The 27205-nt window shown below is 32.7% G+C and overlaps 1 protein-coding gene across 4 annotated transcripts in view; it reads right to left on the reverse strand.

The window, feature by feature from the left end:
* Positions 1-27205, reverse strand: part of LOC108730322 (uncharacterized) — a 127870-nt gene that overhangs the window by 37213 nt on the left and 63452 nt on the right. For 3 of the 4 annotated variants that reach the window (XM_018459940.1, XM_018459937.1, XM_018459938.1), the window contains 2 exons: positions 8322-8536; positions 2493-2676 (listed from right to left, as the gene is read on the reverse strand). In XM_018459940.1, the coding sequence (XP_018315442.1) occupies positions 2493-2676; positions 8322-8536 (399 nt within the window). The remainder of the gene's footprint in view (positions 1-2492; positions 2677-8321; positions 8537-27205) is intronic. The other variant, XM_018459939.1, reaches the window with a different exon arrangement.

Genomic DNA, 27205 nt, shown 5'->3' on the forward strand with positions numbered 1-27205 from the left:
TATATATATATATATATATATGTTTAAAACTCAATAATACTTACTCGATTTTTATTTAAAACTATGATTTTAATGTTATCGTCTAAATTTGATTATTAGTAAAGATAATAACTGTAGAGAAAAAAGTTGTAATTTTGTGACAATATACAGGGTGTCAGCAAAATCCGGACAAAACAAACAGTTTATTATAACAATTGTTTATTAATCAAAAACTTAAACTTACAAAAAAGCTTTTCTATGTCACTTAAGGGATTCTTCCTGAGTCTTGTTATTCAATGTAACTCCCTTTCGCTTCGATCACTGTTTTGATTCTCTGCCTGAAGCATGAGCACGTGCTTCACTTTAACTGCTGTCGGTCCAAATCTGCGAATGCTGCCTCAATAACGTCCTCAGATCCCCTTCAGCGACGCATGGTGGCCAATTTCCTAAGCCCTAGATCTTCCGAAATAAGCTCTTGTGCTCTTAGAATTTTGCCGTTTACTCCTTCGAATGAATTTTTCTCATCGGATTAACAGAACCCTCCTCGGACTTTTCCGAGATAGCATATTTTTGTGCTATACATAGTCGATCTCGGATACCCGAAGAACTTAAGTCGGCGATCTTCCAACGCGAAGATCTTCAATAAGTGCCGCTCTTTGATTATATTTCGCACTCAATCTCACTAACGCGGTCATTTCGAGATTATGCATGTTTTAAGCCCAGTTTCACAACTCTTAACCGAGGTTTAACTTATTCTTTATCTCTCTCTAATGCTAGAATTGGAAAGAAATAAGTTGAACCTCGATTAAGCGCTAACCGTGAGTTGTGAAACTGAACCTTAGGCCTGATTTTTCATTACCTGATTAACTTGTGGTTAAGCTTAGCCTAATGTTTTATCTAATAAGCTTCAACTGTGATAATGTCATGGATGAAGCCTATTGGGTGAAACATCAAGTTAAGCTTAATCACAAGTTAATCAGATAATGAAAAACCAGACTTTACACACGCGTCTAGCCTCCAAACGTCAACAAACACCTATTGCTAAAGTCAAATATAACAGGAAATTGAAATTGAACTTTGTCCGGATTTTGCTGACGCACCCTGTATAAGATATTATAGCGTTAAAATAAAAGAAAACGAATGAAAAATATCGAATTGATATGCAATTAGGAAATAATTAGCTTCGATATCTACAAAAACCTTTATCAAGTATTATTTATTATGTTAAGGTAAATAACTATACCAAGTAAAAACTTTTGTAATGTCCTACAATGGAAAAACAAATTAGAAATCCGAAATATTTATTTTTTCTATTAAAAAAATTTTTTTTAAATACTTGCATTTTTGCAGTATATCTCATAGGAGTGGGATATATGGCTACATATAGGTGGGATGTACGGCTCATAAAAAATTTACAAATAATGCTTAGAAATAAGACGTAATATGACACAATAATTTATAAAATGCGTTTACAACATTTTATTAAAGAATAAATATAATAAATATATATATGAAGTAATAGATGATAATTATCTTTTGCATATACTATATAGTATTTTATTTTGTAGAAGTATTATGATATAAAGATGATACACGTTTCATGTAATACATTTATTGCACTTAATGCACTGAATTCAATCTGTGCACTTTATTTTTATGCTTTTGGCATAAATGTCGCCTTCTAAAAATGCCATATATTCCAAACAGGTGAGTTATACAAAACGTTAAGCTGAACAAAGAATATAAGAACTAAGCATTTGTATTTCGATATATCCCATTCTTTACTATCCCTCTACACTTATCATCAAATAACCATTAAGCCTTTTGCAATCCCTATGGTAATCATTTTATGTTTTATGAGTTATGATTGCGCTACTTACATTGACAAATCGATTCAATTGACAGTAATTTAGTTAATATTAATAATTTTATTAATATTAACAGTAAAAAACTGAAATCATAACACAATATTAATATAACATGAAGGCATACAACAAAGTGGTTGGCTTTTATCTTTTTTGACTTTTGCAGCGTAAATCTCCGTGTGACGTAAATACCGGAGTTACCATATGTGATAAAAGCATTATTAAATTCTTAATTTATATATGTGTAGACTCTAATCATTGTATTTTTTATAATGTCCTAACACTTTCGTAAATTAATAGTACATTCCAATAAATTAAAAATCGAAATACATAAATTATTGTAAATGATAGATGACAATCTGAAAGAGGAAATACATCATGTTTGCTGATGATCGATGCGTGTCTTAAGGTAAAGCAGGATAATTTGGATAGGTTAACAGAAATTCTAAAATTATATAAAAAATTAAGATTGCATAGTGTATTCAATTAACCATATAAAATATATACTATTAATATAATAGAATGTTTTGTATGTTTGATTGAATATTAACTAAATTACACTATGCGACCTCGATCTTTTATACAATTTTAAATTTTCTATTAACCAGTAATCTATATCCAAATTATCCCGTTTTACTCTATACTTACATCGGCAGAAGAGTCGAAATAATACGTTCAGCTTCTTCCGGAGGTGGTGGAAATTCCTGCGTCGAAACACCGGCTGGATCCTGAGGCTCTGGACAATCCGGAACCGGACGTAATGCTAGCAGCGCCATTTTCGCTTTCCGACCATTCATACTCATGTAACCGTCGTCCTCGGATTGATGTCCTGCTGACATATATTTTTCGATTTATGACAAATTTTCCGAGAACGATACAGAATAGGGATGGAGGTGCGCAGGGAAAGAAGGGATATCCTCGCGAGACGACTTTCCAGGATAAAAACGATTTAATTCACCGAACTTCCGATGTGTTTTAAAAGCAACGTCTTTTACGATCCTTTTCAAACAGTTTCCGAAATTGAACAGAAATCGCATTACCTCCATCGATGTTCAGTATTTTATGATCCTAGAAATACGCTGCCACGATAAAACATTGCAAGCACTGATATCTCAAACTGCTAAAAGCAATTCGAGGGAAGCGAAGTAATAGAAATCGATCGCTTCAGTCATTTTTCCTCGTAACGCACTTCTGATTTATATACTAAAAGAAAAATTTTTTATATTTGTAACTGTAATTATCCGGGTCATACGTGGTCATATATGATCATGTGTGAAAAGTCTACACATGATCATGCATGAGTTTTGACCTAACATGATCACGTACGATCATGGTCATTATACTCTAATTTGGATATAACTGTATACTATCATGCATGATCTTATATGATTATGCATGATCATATTTGATCATATATGATCGCACATGATCATGCATTGTCGCATAGGAACACACATACATTCATGTATAGTCCATACAAATCCATACGTGAAAGTACATGACCATGAATTATACTCAACCATTCATGATCATATACGACTATTATATTAGTATTCAAAATTATTTAATGAATGATTTTGTATATTGCTTTCGCGGTGAATATTATCGCGGATATTATAATATTAATTTCTTTTTCCTACCCTCGTAATCAGAAAAAAATAATAGTAGCAATATAAAACTTATAAAGGACATCTATACAAGTTTTATATCTAGAACTAGTGTGTGTGTGCGTGTGTGTGTGCGCGCGCGCACATATAGTTGAATAAATTATTTTATAATCAATTATGAAATAGTTTATTTAACTATTGTATTATATAAGTACATGTATATATTGTAGTTCAATAAACTATTTTACAGTTAACTATGAAATAGTTTATTCAATTATAATTTTTTTTATTTGAACAACTATTTTATAGTTAACTATATATAACATAGTTTATTCAACTATGTACACATTAGTTCAAATATAAACATTAATTTTACATATAAAGCTTGTGTAATTGTCACCTTTATTGATGTTATCACTATGTTCTTCTCTGAGTGCACGAGAGTAAATAATCCCCAGTTAATCATTCACCATCATTCGCAGATGCACCGGCGAGAGTGAGTGCTGTCGATAGAATGCCGATGATTTCTGTACGAGAGAGTCCGACTCTCATCTCTTTCTCTCCCCTCAAGAACGAGAGGGTGTACATGCTTTCACGCCGATTTTCCGCGAATTGAATGGCAGGTTGCCAAATCGGCAGGTTTATGTTATACGTTCGTAGGAGCATTTCGATGGAAATAAGGAAAAATATATATCTCAGAACGCAGGAAAACGTCAGCTAAGTCAAAGACTCGTACGTCCGACGATCCGCTATCCGATAAGTCGGGGCTGCATTCGACGATAATCTTTTCCTCCCTATCCTTTCTTCTCGTCTTCCTCATAAAATGCGTTTTCTTCAAGCTGTTTATACGTGCTTTTCGTATAAAAACCTTATTTGATTTTCCAGAGTCTCTTTATGAAATTCTTTAAGAATAATTTTTTCAATCGTGCCAAAAGCGTTTTTAAATGCACATTTAAAATAGTTTTATAAATTATTTATTGACTCTTTCAATTTGTCTTTCCTATTTATACACATACAAACAAGAGATAAATGCCTTTTAATGGTCTAGCTGGATTTTAAGTGCTTGTATAATTCTATGTGAATTTATATACTACATACATAGTCCTTTAAACTGCGCGTCGAAATAATTTTTCGGTTTTGAAACAAAAATTCTTAGAATTAAACATTCTATTTAATATATATATATTTGTAAAATTACAGATTTAAGGGTCGATAGGAGAAACTGTGGAGACATCTAGTCGAAGACAAATTTCTTTATACTGAAATTACGGCTAAAATATTGGCTGAATCGCGTTTTAATTGCGATATTCGTAATCAGGAAGGGCTCCTAAAGACTCATACATAGCGACTTTTTTGGAAAAAGATAAAATAAAAATTTGTTCTGATATCTCACCCGATGTGTACTATAATGCAGTTGAGAGGTGCACATAATTTTATTTACAATTTTTAAAGAACTAATTTGCACAATTCGACTCTGTACGCGCCTTGGTAGCTTTATAAAAAAAGAAACCAAAATTTTTTTTGGTTTTATGACGTAATAATACTTCTAGAAGATAAAATATCAGCATGAAGACACGTATCTGCTTCCGTAAATAAGGAGCATATCATTTTATTTATTATAATGTTTTCAAGAATGAAATTGCAAAATTTGGTTCTTTAAGCTTCGTAGTTTCGTAAAATATAAGCCAAAACGAGTTTCATGACAAAATATTTCTTCTATGAGACAAGTTACAATTTTTAACGTTGATTTACGTACGAATCACAATACCAAATGGGAAAAACAATAAAAAATAACTTAAGTAGTATGCAATCGTCCTTAACTCATATTCCGCGAGTAATGTAACTGTAAGAGTTTGCAAATTGGTATATGTAAAGAATCTGTACGAAATAAGTGCAAAACATACAAAGTATGAGCCAGATGAAATTTTTTTCGGCTAATTCGCAATTCACGGTATTTCTGATTCGTGACGCTCTATCTGTTTCGTGACGAATATCCGGGAAAAAAAGAATCGAACTAATTCTCGCCGTCAAGTATGTCAGTTTGCTAGTGTGTGTACTCGAGAAATTGAGATATTGATTTCCGTTCCATCAGATATTGGCCAATTTTGTCGAAAATATTCGTTCGACGTTACGCAGAACCGTGTGGAAAAAATGAGTTCTAAAATTTGCGCAAAAAAAAAACAAATTTTTTTATTTTCGTGAGTGAAAGACGTTTCTGTGTAAAGAATGCAAGAATGCAAAGCGCATCGATGAGGAACATATTCAATACTAATAATGTTTAAATTATCTCATCCAATCCACATCAGATTTTTGACAAAGAAACCTTCTAATACTTTTGAGGCTTCAAAACAATCAGCAAACACAAGAGCAAGGCAAAGAACTCGAACACACAACAACCAGAGGATAAGTTAAATAAGAGAAGCTTATTGTTCCATATGCACTGTTAAATCTAGTGTCAAATCTAACGTGAGTCGCCACTGCTCCTACTAAATATATCATTATTTTTTACCAAAACGATAATTAAATTTGATTCTATATCGTGTCAATTTGACACTATATAGTATCAAATTGACACTGTATAGTGTCAAATATAACCATTGTTTTAGTATAAAATAACGATATGATTAAGTAGGAGCAGTAGCGACTAACGTTAAGTTAAATTTGACACTATAGATTTAACAGTGTGTAAAAGGAATAATAGATAGAATCGGCAAAATTTTGAACAAACATCCGGACCATTTTCAAGCCTTCAAGGAAAATCGAGCAAATCTTGAAAAACCCTGAAGATTTTCACTCAGTTTCGCAAGAATGTACAAAATATTTTGCAGGAAAATATACATCGGTGAAACCAAAAGAACGGTTAATGTGCGAAGAAAACATCAACGGGATATCAGACTGAAATGTCACACAATTATCAGCATTGTCAGAATAACACAGCATTGAAACAGGACATCAAATGCTATTTGATAAAACGACTACTATAGCTACATGACTATAACAATGACATCATATTTTCCAAGGAACACAGGGAGGCTCTCAAAATTAAAAGCATAGAATCGTCCAGATAATTTAAACAAGGACATAGGCTTTAATGTAAGTAAAATATGGAAGATTGGTCTCTTGACAAGCTAAGGAAATGCTTCTTCTCCCCTCCCTCTTCCTTCTCTCCCTTAACAGGGAGAGAAGAGAGTTCTCCAGAGAAGCTCAGAAGAGCTCAAATCACTCTAACCACTCTTCCAGAGGAATGAAGAGTGGTTAGAGTGATTTGTGATTCTGGGTTCGAACCCACTCGCGCCCCACATATACCTGTTCTTTTTTCGTATTTAAGAAATGTTTTTCCAATATTCGCGGATTAAGCATGCACTTCTGTCGCCGCATTCCGAATGAATTTTCAATAAAACTACATGTAGGCTATGTATGTGTTCATGTTTAGGGATTTTTTTTTGCAAGATTTTCCCTTATTCTATACACTCTGGATTTATAATTTGCATTTATCCAATTTTGTTTACTCCTAATATCAGGAATTAATTTCTCATATATTGTGCAAATTAAGGGATACATTCCTAAGTACTACTATAACTAATTTCATTGTATCTTAAAAAAAATTGCATTGTCAGTATCAGTGCACTTCTCGCTCTAATGAAGTAAACGGCAAGATTTACGAAACGTTGACATTAACAATGGATCACGATACGGCGACAACCAGTAAAAATCTATACAATGTGAACTTAAATTTATTTAAAATCTATATATCTATTATTGTCGTTTTATAATACATTATTTCTATTATTATTATAATTTCAAATTGTTTTGGAGAGTTTATATCAAGATAGAATAATGAATCTCAATTAGAGCTGTACGATTTTCACAATCTATTTTCTGTTATAATTGGAGTTAAAAAATTTAGATACGTGTGATAGCCCCAAATCTCGACAGCTTCTGTGGTTAGCGGTACCGCAAAATTCCGAAACCGTGCGACATGATGTCTGTGGGTATCCGAAGATACGAACATGCAAGAATATTCAAATAAATATACAAAGAGTGATGCCATAAATGTCAAAGCTCAACTGATTTGCCATATTAAATGTATATATAAAAGAAATTTTACAAGTTAAATCAGTGTTACTTTCGTGTTAATTTTTTTTATATAATATTTGTTATTTGCTAACATTTATTTTATATTAAATTAACATAAAAATTAGGGCGGACCGTTTGGGACTCGTAAAATGTATTAAATTTAATACACATTTTCCGGCTACGTAATGTACACTATTGAATTTTTATAATGCCAAATTATATCCAATTTGAGTTATTTTTAATTATTTTTATAGGCCGCCACTGTTCCTACTCATTATTAATTTAAGTAAAACAATGGAGGTAAACATTTAATTTAAGAAAATGTATTAATATTAAGTGAAAATCGACCGATGAGATTAAATACATATGAATAAAAAGTGCTATATTTAGTTAAGGCGATTCTTCTCGTACTTAATAATATTTCTTGTGAATTTATACAATTTTTAGTTCAAGCAAACTGTGCGACGATTATTTGTCGGTCTTAAAACACAGTTCTAAACCGAAGCTAGAGTAGTAATATCACAAATTAAATTGCTCGTTAATTTAATTTGTGATATTATTATTTCAACTCGTATCAATACATAAGGTTTCAATGCAGGAAAATAATCATCTTTTCCCGTTTTACCAATATCTTTTAGATAAAACGAAAGATTAATAATAAAACGTCAAGAGCAATCCAAGTGGCATCCTTCGTGCGAACGTTAGTTAATTGCGTTCGGCAAATAGGGGAGGAAACGGTAGTACCGTTAGGAAATAAGAAACGGGGAAAGACGATAAACGGGAAAAAGGGTACCTAAGGACGGACTCTCGTCGTCGGGTGTGAGGCCAATGCTTGGTTCCGTGCTGCTGCCGCAATCCCCGATGCCTCCGCCGCTTCCGCTCCCGACGCAGCCACCACCACCACCGCTGCCACCGCCACCGCCGCCACCTTCGCTCTCTGCGTCGTGCTCGTCGTACTCTGAGAGCACCTTGTCCAACAGCTCGATCGATCGTTGTACATCGTCACCTCTGGAACAAACGTAATGTTTGATTCTATAGAGATTATAACCGCTCTGTAAACAGTGCGGACTGTTTCAACCCCAAAGGGGGAAAAATTTCACTTTCGTAAAAGTGAGACAAATGGTAATTGTCAGTTGTTTTTTTGATTTGATGACTGTGCGATAGAACGTAAATAGAACGTAAATCTTCATCTAAAACTTGCATAGAAGATTTGCTGCATAATTTTTTTTTGTTAAATTTATGGAATTATATTTCCACTTTCTCTTTACCTCTTTACTTCTTTTGACATAAATCATCGCTATCGTGGGCGAAGTTACTACGTCACCTGCTCCCCCTTATCTTATTATAGCCAATACCTACACTCACTCCACTTTCATAAACAATAACCGATAAGCACTCCGATAATTTTACAATGGTGGTGCAAACTATCTTATGGGGGCTTAAAAAGTCATAATTTAATTAAAAAGAGAATGTGGGTCATATTAATCCTAAAGTCCTTTCCCACGAAACAAGCGCGTATATCTATAAATTAAAACAGCAAATACAGGACAGTCAGTGCTCACCTCCTCGACTTTCATTATAAAATGCATTTTTTCACTACGAGCGCACAAAAAAGTTCATATTAAAAATTTTTTAAATTTTATACATATATTTTACAATTTATGTGCATCTTTTATCCTTTACATTTAAAAAATTTTTACGTATAAAAATTTTTACGTAAAATTGTAACATTAAAACCGCCGAAACTGAGTATTCTCCTAAGTCAATTTAGCGCCTATTTTTGTTTGCGATTAATAAAGCGTTATTTTTATATTATTTACATTATTTATATAAGATTACCTATATTAATATATTTTTGATATTTGTTATAACTGCATAACAAAATTCTACTCAATTTTATTGCAATTCAACAATAGTTTCGTGCATAGTTTCACTGTTTATGCGTATCACTCTTCTTCGCTGCTATAGCAGGAAAACAATCAGTTACTTTTGAAGCGAATATCGTCGAAACTATAAGAGATGAAAACAATACTTTAAAAAAAAAATAAAAGTTGAATGGTTTTAAGAATATTTTACAATAATGATAAAAAATTTTTGTTTAATAAACAATTATTTATTTAAAAAATAAAAATTTAAAACAATTTTTTAATTATATTACTTATATTTATTATTATAAAGTATTCTTAAAACCACTTAACTTTTATTGAAAAAGTTTTTCCATTTCTTATAGTTTCTATGATATTCGTTTCAAAGAAACTGATTTCGAAAAACCGATTTTTGTCAAAGGAGTGTTTCACTCCCTAAAAATGCATATGAAAACATATAAAAATATATGTGTTCCTTTTGATCTAGATAACAATTTCAAAGCGAAAGGAATACTTCCGTTCGTTTAGTTATAAGTACCAAATTGGCGACTTCGGTAGTTTGAGGTAAAAATAAAAATAAACTATTTAAACGTAATAAAATTGATTAATTTTTTTGTAAATGAAACTTTTCAAGTAATAAAACGCGCGTTAGAGAAAATTATTAAACAATACAAAAATTTACAGAAGTTATAATATTTTTTAATGTCAGCGGAGCCAAAATGCCGTCATCGGCGATTCTAGTGTTAAAAATATTAATTACACGATACATTGCGTAACTCTTAGCGGATTAGAGTTATTACGAACACTATATATTACATTTATAATATTAAATTACACTCTTGAGTTATTTTTAATTATTTCTGTAGATCGCTATTGCTTCTACTCAATATGTCATTAATTTAATTAAAATAATGGTTAAACAATTTTTTAATTCAATACAGAGTTCGAAACGTTTGTAAATTAAATACACATGTAAATTAACGCTACAATATAATGATAGAAAATTATTCGTGCAAAAAGAACCAGCATTAGCTTTCATGTTCTTTAATTGTTTCAACAATTTGAATAAACAAAGTTTTTAATATGTTTTGGAAATCCTTTGAAATGTCTCATTTAATCCTATTATTTTTCAATTAATTTGAAAGAGAATAGTATTGATATAAAAAATAATCATCTTAATGTTCCTAATATTCTTGACGTTAAAATAATTACTTTTTACATCAACATTATTCTTTTTCAAATTAATTAAAAAATAATGAAATTGAATGAGACACATTTCGGTGTTCGGAAACCTCCACATTAAGTATAGAATATCATATATGATACACCATAGCTCAGAAATTATCCAATTATTGAATCTCATGTCTATGCCATCTTTTTGTTCACGAGATTATAAGCTTCATCATACGTGACTCATTTTATCGGGACCCAATATTCCATATAATTAATGCGGAGTTCTTTACCATATACTATCAGTTATATTTGAGTAATTGTCATACGAAAGTAGTACATGTCGGACTTTTCATAGTTAGTTGATGACACTTTTCGATCTTATTATTTAAAAAAATGTTTATATTTTGTGATTGTGTATTTATCACAATATTTTTTGGTCGAATTTTAAACAATTCTCTTTTATACGAGCCATAGTTGACTAATAGCTTAATATTCGCCAAAGACATAATTTTTTACACATGTTTGGATACATATCCCACTGGATTTAAGACCGCTGTACAATTTCATTTAGCATAACGCCGCTGTGACACGAAAACTCCATATTAACAACATGGTCTATCGAACATATTCACCTTTTTAGTCAAAGCAATAGCAACAGAATTGTGTCACTATCGTTCGCAGCCTCCTTTCAACACGCGAGCAATTCTAGGCCAGGAGCTGTGTCAACCGTGAACGCCCGTCCAATCAAAGCGCACAAAAATCATTAGAAGGGTGAATCCCCGAAAGTGAGTTTCGTGCCTCTGACGTTAATCCGGGAGATTAAATTAATCAATCGTCGTGTTTGCCGATCCGGCTTCATTGAGTCGGGAGCGTCAATTACGATGCTCTGCCATTCGTCGTTCTCCCTGAGACTCTCCTATGGAGATTGTGGACATTATCACAGTTCGTTGGGGAAAAGCGAGCCAAAATTTCCTTGTAATTAGCGTTGTTTACGTATGGCGACGCCGACGTGTGGCGCTCTTCGTTAATCAAAATCAACTTCGTCACTGGAAATCCAGTCGCGACACGGCCTTGGTGTTAGCCTCTCGTGTTAGCTAACTGTCTATTATACTAGTTAGAACAATCTCCGCAAGTCTCCGTAGATTTCGCAAGATATCCTCCGATATCTCGTCTCGTCGAGGCTGTTCTCAACGATGAGATCCTAAAGTTCGACGACTCAGCAACGGTTCGTTAACTCAATCGCGAACGTTTATACCGATTTAACGAGGCTAAGACGAAGAGTTTATGCAAATATCTCTGCTCACAAGTAACAAATGATATTATGATACCATATACACAGACCCAATAACTTATCTTATTCGTAGAAACTGTTACCAATTGAGGGGAGGAGAATAGCCTGCGAAATTATGAAATATTTCTATTATTTTTTTTACTAGTTTAATTATCTGTAACCTAAATAATTGCAAATGTCGAGGCTCTCCATTAATTTTTGCTTATAAATTCATCAATTTATCTAGATTATCGCCAATATCCTTCGTCAAATCAGTACGGATATATCAGGTGTACAACTTAATTTTCGATCTCTATATTTAATCGGCTAAAGCATCTATTCAAATTAAAATTGTTTTTCCACCGTACAGTCGTTTTAAAGCGTCCTTTTCTAAATCCTTCAGCTTTGAAACGAGATACAATAGTTGACGGTGCTACGATATAATCTCAAAACACAATAGTGAAAGCGATGTTGTTCAAAATGTATGTAGCATTTAAGGCCTCCTTTTCGCATTTAAATTGAAGAAAAATGCCGACGAGGCTAAGAAAATGATTTGTTCGGTCTTAGGTGAAAATGCTGTATCTTATAGTATGTATAAAAAGTGGTTTCAAAAGTTTCGGGATGGCAATTTCAATCTCCAAGATGAAGAACGCCCTGGACAACCAAACAAAATTGAAGACGAAGAATTGAAATAGCTTTTAGAAGAAAATCCTTGTCAGACTGAAGAAGATTAAAAAACTGAAAGATTATTCCTTTTTATGTAAATAAACAACATATTTTCGTTAAAAAGCCGAGAATTAAGTTGTACATCTAATAATATGGCCAAATTATTCCCGCCATATGTTTTTAATCTTCTCAGCGTAGAAGAGGAACGCTCCGCTGTGCACGACGAGGACGGAATCGTCAATATTAGTCGAATTAATTTCGTAAACTCAGACAATGTACTTCCATCGCGAGTATTGCATCGAGAAATAAATAACTATTTATTTTATCGATATGCGACTAACAAAAACTTTCTTACTTTTTTATTTAAAAAATGTGATGTTCTAATCAAAATTTGGTTAGAATAACTTATATGAAACAAATACAATGATCAAGGAGTCGAATGTCCGGTAAACTAGATAAAAAAAACTGTCCGAAGATCATTGCATCAAATTATTTCATAATCAATTATATATTGCTTAAATTATTTTAGTGAAGTAATATGAGCCTTAAAATAATTAAAATGACATTCACTGCAAAACCTCGATTGTCATTTCTCCTTTGTCAGCCTCAATTCATTTTGCTAATTATCCGAATCTCTTGATAAGCATCCCTCTTGAGACTTCATCAGCATCGAGCTTATTCCGGAACAGACTTGGCGAAGTCAGCTAATACACTTACGAATATAATCGACCGTTCCTATATTTATACTGTAGCAATTTAAGCTTGTAGATGATTACATAGATTATTGAAGCGTAGCCACACGATCCCCAAACATATTGTAAACTGTTCGCCGGGAACGATGCGATGGTTTGGGGCGTGTCGTTACAAACTATGTTATATAAGTTATAATTTACAAATTTGATTTTATTTCATATAACAGACATTTTTAATTAACGATTTCAAACTTTTGACCGGCGATATATTCTTCATTTGGCGTAACAAAAATTAAAATACATACAATATAATTTGTCGCCTGTAATAGTACGCGCGTAACTGAAAACCTACACTGAGAGAGGACTACAATTCGATGTGCCAGTTAACGTGTTAAAGAATGTCTCGCGCAGTCAAGAATTTTTTGGGGCATTAAACCTGACAGCCCTGCTTTGTTTCAACTGACAGTCAAGCAGATTCTTGGTTGCCGTTTGTCGAAAGTGAATTCCGCGTCTGAAGTAATAAGGTCACAGCGTCTATTATGTATGCAAGGAAAACCAAAGCAGGAGGGTTTCATTAAGTCGATCTCCGGGATAAGAAGCTGAAAGAGTTTGCACTTTCGGAATTAATTCGCATAATCCGGCGCGCCTTCTTCCGTCTATCCCCTGGCTAGTCAGTCTTGCACGACTAATTCCGCTTCTCTCTCTTCTTGCTCCGTAAGCACGCGAAACAAGCAGCTTACGAATTTGCATTTGATCGCGGCTGGGATAAGTGCATCTCGTGGATTTCATCGGTAAAGTAACCGGAAACTTTTAAGAATCGAACGAAAAACGCTATCACAATCTTTTCTTTTTTTCCTTTTCTTAAAAGAGGTTGAATAATGTCAACTGGAACGAGCGCTTTCACTTTTACTCGCTGAAAGAAATGCAGAGAAACTATGAATAGAGATGTCAAGTTCTAATATATATATTTATAGAATACAATTAAACAAAAAACAACTTTTTTCAAACTCAACAAAGGAAATAAGAACCATTCACGTAGATTTTTAATACTGAATATAATTCCGATTTCAAAACTGCTCGATCGTATTGTAATTTTGACACAAATTTTGAATTATAATAAATAGATAATATACAGAGTTTATGTACAATAAAGTGTATAATAAGAGAAAAATTTTTTATATCTGTAACTATAATTACATATTTTACTATAATTATAGTTATTGCTGCTATAATGTTAGTAATAATAATGGATCTATATGTATATCAGGCCTGTCCAATTTGAGCTCCGGAGGAATAATTAAATTTTGCATCGATGGCTTTGCGTTTTGGCTTCGGAGCTCAAATTGGACAGGCCTGTATATATAGATACATATATATATAGATCCATCAATAAATATATATATTTTACATTAAACAATGAGTCTCACTTAAAATAATCTATGTAGCATTATTTAAGATATTCTTGTGAATATGCATCTTCTGTTTATTGTTAACACGTTTCTCATCCATTTATAGTAAGCTACACATCCACTTAGGGTAAGTTACCTAATATAAATTATATTCCGTTTTCTACTATTTATAAAAGGATATTAAAATCTTAAAGCATTTGAGATTAATAATTAAACTCTCTATATTTTCATTTTAACGAAGATAAGATTACTAATATCGATATATTTAAATATAAAAAAAACAATATAAAAAAATAGAAAATTTTAATAAATACTTATTTTTCAAGATTAAGTAAACATTTATCACTAACGACGAGAAAGTTTATTCTTTAATAAATAATGAAATATTTTCTATTAATTAAAATTTAATTTACCAAATTCATGCGATTTTCATGTCTACACTGAACCAAAATTGTACGTAAATACAATAAAATATTCATTGAATTATGAAAAAATAATGAAAATTGGTCCAATGAATTCTCATAATGATTTAGATTATAAAACTATTACTAGAATTCATTGCAAGAATGAATATATAGTTGTATAAATGAATCCAGTTATTGTATCAATGAATTAACTACATTGATTAATGATCATTCATTGGACTAAAAATGAACAAAATTTTTTTCAGTGCAGAGATAGAAGTTAATTGAACTTAAAAATTTCTGATAAATTTTTAATAAATAACAAATTATGGAATAAAAAATCGAATCGAGTGACGACTTGATTTGTATTTATGACATAAAATATAAAAATTGTTAAGTTTTAATTACGCTTTATTTTGTTAACGAGTCTGTCAAGTATAGGTGATGGAACGCTATCGAATTTCGACAGCGATTTATTATAGAATTGGAAAGTATTTTTGGTTTCGCTGATTTTGCGGGCGAAACTATTTCGTGAATGGAAAAACAATTTCTAACTTTCGATATGACGAAACAGGATGATTTTGCTGTTGAATGCTGAACTCATTGAATGCCAAGATGTTTTTTCGTCACGATACGATGGAAGGTGAAAGCGAATGATTCTTTTCCGCGATGTGTGTATTAACGACAAGCGCGTATCTCCGTCAAAAGTTTTCAATATACATATAAAAGAGGATAAATCTTTCATTAGTTCGCTTAGATATTCGAACCAATTACTTCGAACATTCGAATCGAGGAGGTAAATCGCGTTAGCAATTGTATCGCGGATACAGGCGCGTTTTACGGTACTAATCTGACACAAAACGAACGTCAAATCGAGAGCATGGTCAGCCAGTCGACAGTTGGACGAGCCAGAATCATTGAGATGAGAATCTGACGGTAACGGATAAATCGAGATTTCATTACTCGCGCCGTGTGCTCTCGTGCTGAGCATGACTAGGTGTACCAGTAAGAAGTATAGGTACATACATGGGGTCACGATCGTGAAGTCGTTTGCACGTATCACTCACGCGGCCATACGCAATCTAGTGTGCGTGGATTTATGCGCATGACGCACGGTGTAGGATATTATAGCCGTCGTTGGTGACCCAGATACACGGGCCACGTCCAACAATATCGAGCTGCGGTACATACACGGGCGGGTTGGAGGCTGCACGTGACGCGTGGCCAGAATCGATCGTCGCTCTGCGGATTACGATTACGATTGTGGATTGACTGGATGAATACGTTCGCAGGCATTCGCGATGCAAGTCGCGCATCGTTCCTCAACTTCGAATCAAGCGGTATCCGTACAATGAGATTTTAAGGCCCGATTACACCAATGTTACTTTAACGAGCGAGGCTTAAATCTATCTCCCTCTCTGCCTTTCTCGGCTTTAAAATGAGAGAGTCATGCAAGCTGTCCGTCCGATTTGATTGCATTAGTTTATTATTCAGTTTTTTCTGTTATTATCTTTTTCTGTTATTTTTCTGTTATTGTACAGTAAAGTAAAATGCAGAACGTAGTTTTTCACTGAACTAAATATTCAAATCAATCATATTAAGAATCTTAGTTCTATTATACATAAGTCGCAAACGCAAAACGTAATTCACAACACTTGTTGCGACAGCTAATCAGAATTGATCAATATATATAGTAATCGGATCCTATTTCCTGTCTAATTTATATTTATTATATGATTTTTTGAATCTTTAACAGGATTCAAAATTGAAAACATGGTTAAATTAAAAGAAAATAAACATTTTTCTAAACCCTGAAAAAAATATGACATTTCCAATTATTTACATGGATGCTGTGAAGATTTGAAGAAAAAATAACATTTGGGTACATATTAAGTATATATTTCCTTTTTTCATAAAATCAAGATTAGATAGATATCGATTAGATATTTATCTACTTATCTACTTATTTCAACGATGTTTATCAGGTGAATTAGAATTCACGGTCTGAAATAAAAAGTACTAAAAAGTTATATAATCGATATCTATGTGTACACTTATTGTTAGTATACCTAAGTTGGCCATATTGGCTTTACATTATAAAGGATTTTCTCTCTTTGTTATAAACGTATGACTAAATATAATGTTGTGAAGTATAAATTTATAAGAGCGATGATAAAATGAACTACGGAAATTAATAACCATCTTGGTAGTTATAGAAAATATGTACCAGTTAATGGACAGTTAGTGGACATGATCCAATTCATTAGACAATTAAAGTGATACAAAATTATTTTGATGCTATATTTGATGATATATTTGATCTAAACAAAATTATTTTCAAATCTGTATTTAGCTACAAATTTCTAGATAAAGTTGTTTTTTGCTGTTATATAGACGTTATTTACGCACCACGCTCATGTTCCTGTAATATTTCCAATCTGCGCGACTCCTCGTGTTTAATCACGCCAAATTAAAAAAGATTTTGCTCGCATATATATAATATTTCCTCTGAGATGGGAAATAGCTGGGATAATAGTCTAACGTGAGGTTGATAACCCGAATTATGACGTCGATCCGTTTAAAAGTATGCGTGATGGATAGGCAGATTCCTCACAAGAGTAGTAGATATAATTACTATGGGTGAGGTATGGGTGCGCCGATCCACCGCGGCCATTAGACGTGCGATCGACAGTAGTGAATCGTGTTATTCGTTAAATCTTCGACATAATTCGTTCTGTGAGATTTTATACAATCCCCCGTCTTCCCCCGCGATCAAAATTAATATCTAATTTTTGCTGACTAATTTATGTGACTGTGTGAAGAAGTGAGTAATAATAGATACTTGCAATTTCGTCGGCATTTCCTTGAGTAAAATTATGCCTAACGATCTAATATCGAGTAATTTATTAAAATATTAAATAATTGATAAAAAATTGGAATCTTGAAATATAAAAAATATTGTTTTAAATAAATTTCTCAAAATTGTGATGTGATAGAGTAATTTATTAAACAAAATTATTCAGCACCTAAAAAAATTACGGGATTATCTTCGTTCTTGTGCATTTCTTTGTTGAACAGTGTGTTATCAATTCATTGGTAGGTAATCTGTGGCAGAAATAAAATACGATAATCGTCAAAAAATCCGTTGGAAATCATAATCAAATCGGCAATTTGTTATTTTACGTTTATTTGCTTTTCAACAAAGAATTTCGATTGTGTATGATACACTACGAAATTGAGCTTGTTGCTACGATTACATCATTTACATCACAAGCGCATTCATACGCTTCATTGGAGCGACCACATTACGTGAAACGGAGAAACGTCGACGGCACGACTTTTAATCTTAGAACATATACATACACTGAAAAAAAAGATTGGCTGGTGCAGTAAATTAGATGGTAAAATATGACATAGTATTTTTAATTAGTTGCAGCAGCCAATTTTTGGTTGTGTTAGCCTATCAAATTCTGTACTGACATTGCGGATAGGCTAAGACAACCAAAAATTGGCTGCTGCAATCAATTAAACATGCTATGCCATATTTTACCATCTAATTTGCAGCCAATCTTTTTTTTTTTTCCAGTATATAAATGGAAGGAAAATTGCCTATGCCATCCATGTATCGAGTCTAAAGCCAACATATATGTAAGAAAGAAAGTTAAAAAGTCTCAAATGTTTGAAATGCGTATGCGCAGACCATCGGTCTGTGTGAGTTGTATAGTAGTTTAGTGCTTCTCATGCATTGACAACAAAGGGGGTGCGTTCCACTTAACGCTCGCAACGCTCGCATGCATCATTTCATCCTTGTTTAATATTTGATGACAACAAGGATGAAATAATACTCACGAGTATTGCGAACATTAAGTGGAACGCATCCAAAATGGAACGAAATAAAACGGGGAAAAACGGATTGAGTAGAACATGCGCATTTCAGACAATTGGGACTTTATAGCTTTTTCTTTCGCACACACAGATATTGGCTTCAGGTTCAGCACTCAATTTCTCTTCCATTTATATATGTTCTAAGCTTTTAATCCCGATATAGCGAAAGTTACGGATCGGAAATAAGTAGCGGTTAATCTGTCAAGTAACGGGATCCCCGCTTCACCCCTGCCTCCAACAAGCTGCAGGCAAATCGTGTTAACGCGTTAGCTGATGGCCTAATCCCTAAATCATATCCAAGCTAAATCGGCCCGAAACTCTTTATCGAATTATCCCGGGAGCAGTCACGGGATGCGTAGACGAATTTCTCAGCATGAGATTCGGCGGGTGCGCGCGTGCACGTGAGCATGTAATCGATTTTCTTGTTCGACGTGCTATCAATTTGAAGAAAAGTTTCGTAAACACGCAAGCAAATGCTCCGGTTTATCATTTTTTCTCGCTCGATACCATTAAACTTTTCGTTACCGTAATTATTGTAAGAGAGATCTATTCTTTAGCAATGGACTTCTATAAACACCTTAACAGAAAACTCAAGATAGTAGAAAGCTGAATATTTGAATATAAACATAATAAAATTTGTGAACACATTTTTGCCAGAAGCGATAAAAATCGCATTGTCAACGAAGATCATTCGCGACATTAAAAATATCTTTGTCTAATTTCAAATGTCATTATTAAGAATCTCTTTGCCGCCAAAACAAAGCTCTCTTTTAATAGGATCGTTTATCATTGCACGCGTTCGCCTGCATAACAATGTGGCAATCGCTGTATCCTGACGAGCTTATTAACTAAGTGTTCTACCGATGATTATTTAAAGGGAGTAGCAATTATCTGAAACGATTTGAATACAAAAGCCATTAGAGCCTTGCTTATAGGTAATTTAATAAGAGGAAAGAGATGAATTACACAATATTACTGCGGCGAAATGTGCGCTCGCTTACCTGTATTTAATTCTCCCTAGATAACAAGTTGCTAAGAAAGCGGTTCGTTTATTCGCTTCTGAAACTGCTGCTACATGTAATTATGGAACGTTACTTCCAAGAATAACCAATAAAGAAAGACGGACACGTAAAATCAAAAGAACACTTGTAAATAATCTTTATATTGGATCGTACTCTAGAACGGTCCGCTAAGATATGCCGATAACACAGATAATAATTTTGCCAATCATGCATCCGATGTTTGCTGGAACAAATCGAGGTGAATCAAGAGAGAAATAAAGGATAAAGGGAGGAAGAGCTAGAGAAATTAGGTCAATTAGCCTATGAAACAGGTGGAATATCGATTTAACTGATCGATACTACTGACAAGAGTAATTAATTGTTGATTTAATCGATAATCAATGCTACCAGTTAATTAGTTATGGATTTAATCTGTTACAGATATTGCGCCCACATTATTGAAATAATATAAACTATGCTCTTGTGATCAATCAACAAACTTAAGTAAATTCACCATTGAGCTTATTTCTACGTTCTATTGTTTATTTTTATTTAAAAAATTGACGTTGCGTGTGATTTAATATTAAGGAAGAATCACTCGTATAAATAGTTATATTTTACTATTTAAATAAATAACATATATTTATTTAAAAGCATACTTTTATAGTTTATTTACTATATTTATTTTTTATTGTAATGTTTTAACTTAAAAAATAAGGACAAAAATTTTAATGTTTTTGTATAAATATTTTAAGTAATCAAAATTATTTATGCAAAATTTTATTGTGATACACAGATTAGTTGTCTTGTGAATAAATACAGTATTTATTTGTTTATTTACAGAACAACTACTTAATCACTACTTTCAATACTTTGCATAAATCATATAAATTACGCAAAAATAGAAATTTTAATCATTATTTCTTAAGCTAAAATATTATAATGATAAAAAATATTAACAAATGTAAATAAACTGTAAAAATATATTGCTAATAAACATATGATGTTATTCACGCAACTATTTTGTATGTACACATATAGTTTTAATGTTTGTTTTTATGTGGAAAGTATAAAAATTAACATATTTCGAGTTTTAAACTTTTTTGCTGCAGGAACTATACGGGTGATACATTCCTAAATCGGAGAAGTAGTATAATATTTATATTTATTCACCTTCATTAAAAATAGCAAATAAAGTCACAAAGAGCTTTTCACATATCTGTGAAGTTAACATAGCGTTTTATTTTTGTAATAATTATTTTATATTCAGTACTTCAATTAACGCAAATTCAACTTATGGATTCACTCAAACATTGTTACTCATAAAAAACCATGTTGCTAAAATTAAATTCTAATCCCCGCTTAGCTTACTTCTTAAACAGTCTTCAGAAAAGTGATCAAACTCTAAAAATCGAGCACTGATGTCGGATCGTGAACTTTTATCAGGAAGTGATTCTTGTCAGAAGCAATCAGTTTTTCCCGCGGCTTTCTTCGTGCTTTTAACGATCTTCAATTTTTTTCTCGATCACTCGCAGAGATATTCTTGAGAGTAAATCCGGAAATGGTTGCTTTAAGCATGTGTCACTTTAAGTCACTTTTAAATCGAGCTCTGCGGTTTTGCGGCCATATCTCGTTTGTGTCGTGACGTTGCAACTTATATCAATTTACGCGATATTATATTGCATTTTGCTTCATCACAACATATAATCGGTGTCAAAGCAATTTTACTCTTCCGTTTGACATGAGGATAAATAAAAAGGATTCCCTGAAAGTAGTAAATTATTCTAAATTACAGAAAATGTCTCCACGGAAGTATCGTCATTTGTAACAACAATATATAACATTAATAAAATTTAATCTTACGTTGGCCGGTTAGAAAATTCGATTTAAAATTTTTTTTAATTCGATTATTTGTTACATATTAGAGAAGTAAAAAAAAAAGACCGTGCTCTAAAGGAACAGGTAAAAGAATCTCAAAAATATTTAATTATTCTAGGAAATGTATATCACTTCCTGGTAATATCACCATTCATGTTAATGATCCATGAAATAAGTAATAAAAAATCCGATTATTACTGACAGAAAAAAGAACTCATGCTTTAAGGACAAAATTTAGGATAATCGTATAAATATATCAAGATAATAAGTTCGTGCAATACGTAGTTCGCTCTGCATAGATCTGCATTATTGCTAGGGAACCGTAATTAATGACGACGTTGGTTTTCGAGCTCGCACCGGCGGATTAGATTAGGTATCGCATTGCGCAGAAACCACGTAGTTAATCCAAGATAGTGAATAGGTGCAGCAGCCTGCTTGTATTTGATCTGGCTGAAATTACTTGCTTTTGTTGAAGCAAGAATATTACACTTCGTATCTATTAAATACTTTCCCAAAAATGTTCGATTATCAAGAGAAACAAAGAGAGAGAGAGAATCCAGTTTTATAAGTATTGTAATTCTAGAGGAAAACTACACGTTTAAATAATCAACTCCAAACTATATAAATAAAACTATACGAATAAAGAACGAATAAAGAAAAGATCTAACTTCGACTATAAATGGCGCTTCTCTTACTTAATGTTAGTTGATTTATTCATATAATACTTTAGTTTCTAATTTATTATATTAAATCTAAAATCATATCATGCTAAAAAATATGAAAAAGAAATGATAAGACTAATTAACATCACAAAAAATATAAATTTTCGATTTTTAATATTAAATATTAAATCTCATAGAACCGTTATACATGTGAGAACACAACCAATAGGAAATAAATGCCTTTAACGGTCTAACTGGATCTTAAGTGCTTGTATAATTCTATGTGAATTTATATACATATGTATAAGTCTTTTAAACTGCGGGCAGAAATGATTTTTCGGTCTTGAAATGCAAACTCCACTAAACTATCACAGTAATATCGAGTTAAATTGATTAGCAATTTAACAATTCGATGCTTTTATGTATCTTAGAACGATCTTAATAATGCTGAATGATATATTAAAATCTGTAAATAATTAATTCTTATTGCGAAAAATATTACCTCTCAGCCGGGAGTCGAATTCCCGGATTTCCAGCATTCTGTGCGAGCGTCCTAAGCCTTTAGACTACCGAAGCCTTAGCAATATTCCTCGCAATAATTGGCATATAGGAACAACGTCTACATACATACACAAACACACACATACATATACGCAAGAAAGTATAAACATAAGACGGAATTAAAATTATATCTCTTTAATAAAGTTTTAAGTTAAAAATATAAATAAAGTAAAACCGTAGGATTTAAAGAATGACACATTGTTAAAATAAATTTAAATAAAGCAGATAATTTCGAATATAAGAAATTAAGATGAATATTCATAAGCTGATATTTAAAACTGTCTTAAGTGTGGACTTAAGATATCATGAACCAATCAAAGAGTCGTACTATCTTAATTACTTAAGACGGTCTTGAAATAGGAACGGACTATGAGTACCGGACTAAATAAAGAAATTAAGAATATGTAAGAACTGCTGTAGTTCTTATATCTTTATGACACCCCCGATAAGAGTTACACGTTCCACTAATTCATTTCAATTCAAGATAGCGTAAGGCTGTTATATGCAAGTTTAATCAGACTCACGCGCGCTGCATATTGTTAAGTTTTCATCAGGAAGTCTTGTCTGCCATATATATCCCTGAGACTTTCCTTCCGCGTGATTTTTCCTCTTTTCATCTCACTTATTCTCGTTTCCTGTTCGTTTTTCATACGTCGACTCAGGTGTACATAGGAATTACGTGCAAATTTCTCAGCTTATGTCAAGCGTGGATGGGAAAAGCGGTAAAACACATTCGCACACTGTGAAATTTTGTCGCTATAATGCTGGTGAATATATTGAAAGCAATTTGCTGCAACGAGCGCGTATCAAATAAAAAGTACACGCTTACCGGCGGCTTAACGATGCACTGATCGGCATTTACATAAGCACTGCAAAATTTCTACGTTTGCATAAAATAACAATGTAAAATTTCGAATATAATTGTATAGGACAATCAAATATAATAGGTAATGCTGCAAAAAATGTTTACATTCTGGCAGACAACCTTCTTTTAACAGTTAATACTTGAACGCCTTATACAAGGGCTACAATTATTTATGGACTAATCAAATTATTTTCAGATCTATATTCAGCTAAATTTTTAGATACACTGAAAGAAAAGATTGGCTGCTGCAGCAAATTATATAGTAGAATATGGCATAGCATTTGTAATTGGCTGCAGCAGCTAATTTTCGATTGCAGAAGCCAATTAAAAATGTTATGCCATATCCAGCCAATCTTTTCTTTCAGTGTACTTCCTCAACACAGAATAATGTGTTCAGAAAAATCATCCTTTCCGAACACATTATTCTGTGTTGGGGAAAATAATTAGTTGAAATAGAAAATAGTAAATATTTTCAGTGCAGAGAAAAATTGAAATAGATTCAGTAAAAATATTTATTTAAAGGATAAATCAATATTAAATTTCGATATATCAGCTATTATTTCATTCGATTTACAACAAGTTGCAGAGAGATCCGAATGAGATTTTTTCTTGTACCAATAAAACTTATTTTTCTTGAAAATTATCCTAGAGCGCATTGATGAAAACTGGAGGTACACTGTTAAATTCATAATGTCAAATTATACTCAATTTGAGTTATTTTTAATCATTTCTATGGATTGCCGCTGCTCGATATGCCATTAATTTAATTAAAACAATTAAGTTAAACAAATTAACTAAAAAATATATCAAAATTTGACTCAAATTTAATTAATTATTTACTAAATGATACATCAATATGGACATTACTTTGAAATTAACCACAGAAATGGACCGATTTATATTTTGATACACATTGATGTTAAAAATAATAAAATGTTTTTTTTAACTCAAGAGATTGGGTTGCTATTGTTTCTTTGATACTAACAGTGCAAAATTATGTATATATATTTTGTCTCTTTTAAATTGAATTATTATAACATGTGTTAACAAATAAAAAAAGTAACATTAGTTCATATCTATCATTAACAAAAGATAAAAGTATCTTAAATATTATCATCATTTTCAAATTGCAATAATAGTCAAACATCGAAAAGTATGGAAACAATCGTTCATTTACTTCTGATCGATCGATGTGATATCTGAAGATAGTGTTTAGTAAGTAATCGCCACGATCGAATCTCTATTTACGATAAACCTCGTACGCTGCGTTAATTGTATCCGCTGGAGGGTGTAAAAGCAATTAGTTTGCCAATGACGAGAAGCTATTGCAGAGTACATGGAACTGTACGGCGCTCACAAGCTATGTCAGTTAACGTCAAATATCGTAAAATGTAAGATTACATTATATTTGTGCGATAGTGTAAAAAGATTTACATCACAAATTTAATAACGTAAAAGATCGTGCTATAATTTAAAAGAATTAGAGACAAAATTTTTATATATATATAGACAATTATTTACTTTATACCATTCCTTATAACTCTTCATCTTCAACTCATTATCAGTTTCGTCCACTCTATCTACACAAAAGCGTTTGGCAAAAACTTACGGAGCACCCTGTATATACATTAAGGGAACCCCTTCCAATGACCTTGACATATGTTGACAAGGTCATGACCCTCAGTAACCTCTAACAAGTTTTAGACGGCGCTCGTCCTTCATTAAAAAGTTATTAACAAAAAAAGGTTTAAGAAATAACGTTTTATTTTTACTATATGCAATTTATTCATCTCTTTCGCACGGAAGGGAAAACGAAGCGATGCGAGCAGACGCTCGTAAATTCTTAATGCTAATCCGTGGGTAATTATGTCCCGTAAAGGCGGCGTATAATAGAAGCTCCAGAATGAGTATGCGTTAAAAGTTAATATTCTCGGTTCAATGCCCGGTTCATCGGTTTGACTTCTTTCTATTATTCGACTATTCGACTTCACAGATAATTACGTCCGATCCTCGCGCGGCGAAAAACGCGACGGTCAATTTTTCCAATTGAAAGAACGCGGTCCGTCGCTAACCACGGTTCACCTTTCGAATCGAGCACGAGTGCAGTATCGCGCTTCGTATCGGGTCGCGGAAGTTCAGTGCCCTCACGAGGTACCTACACAGAGTACACAGCCAGGTACAGACGATGTCACTTTAAGCAGTAATTGACAGCACTGAAAATCCTAGTAGACACCAGAAATCACATTAGCTTCGAAAGCATCGTTAATATCGCATCCGACTGGGGACGGCTCACCACCGGCTGACCGTCTTGTGTGTATCTTGTGTTGCACACCGAGGTATTTTAAAACCTCAAGCACAACTTCCTCATTTCTGTCGTGTGCCACGTGTATAGCTCAGCGGTAACTTTGTCCAATAATCTTTATCCTCGCTCCGTGGCACCTTCACAGATTTTCCTCCTGCTATCTCAGATTTTCCGCGATGTAATAATGCAGCAAACACGATGGTGAATCCTCGTGTTGGAATTCAATAAGCATAAGAAGTGTGATTTCGTGATTTTTACTGTAAAATTACTGCAGGATAATTAATATGATTATTTAGTATAAGAAGATATATTTCAGGTAACCTTAGGTAGCCTCCGTGTTACTCTGCTTATTAATTTCCACTTTTTGTTTTTTAATAAAAATCATTTCTGTAATCATTCTTTTATAAAAAGATGGTTCTGAATCTAAAATAAGAACGTTATCTCAATCAAAATTGTGTTCATTCTTTAATCGATGGAGCGAAACAACAGAAAGTTAATCAGAAGGGATTTCTCATACCTGCTTTATATTTTTTTATTCTAGTTTTTAGTTTTCTTTTAGTTTGCCCTACATATGAAGAGTCATAATTTAAGCAATTTAAAATACTTTAATCGTGAGAGAGGAGAAGGATTTTTAAATATATATAAAAGCAGTTAGAAAAACACTTATTTGAAAAATAAGCGCTTGTATTAAATATTAAAATAATTTAAATGTTTAAAATAAAATACGATAGAACGTTGGAGCTTTAAAAATATTGAGTTTTAAATGTACCAAATAATCACGGACATGCACAGATATTTACAGCTGTGGCGGTTAGTCTATCTGGTGACATTTAGCGCGTTATATTCGAATTCGCGAGAGAAATGCGAAAAGGAGAATCCACGCATGCGTGTATCTACATACATATAGCTTTCGCTGCACGTGCCGCTACAATTTCATTTTATAAATCGCGACGACGCGGTGCGCGATCCTAATGTAAATATCAGAGGCGGGTAGGCAATTTACACAGACACGAATGGTATAACGAGGCTACTGTATATCGGGAG

This window comes from Mycetomoellerius zeteki, unplaced genomic scaffold, assembly GCF_001594055.1.
Source record: "Mycetomoellerius zeteki isolate Tzet28-1 unplaced genomic scaffold, Tzet1.0 scaffold89, whole genome shotgun sequence".
Taxonomy (NCBI): domain Eukaryota; kingdom Metazoa; phylum Arthropoda; class Insecta; order Hymenoptera; family Formicidae; genus Mycetomoellerius; species Mycetomoellerius zeteki.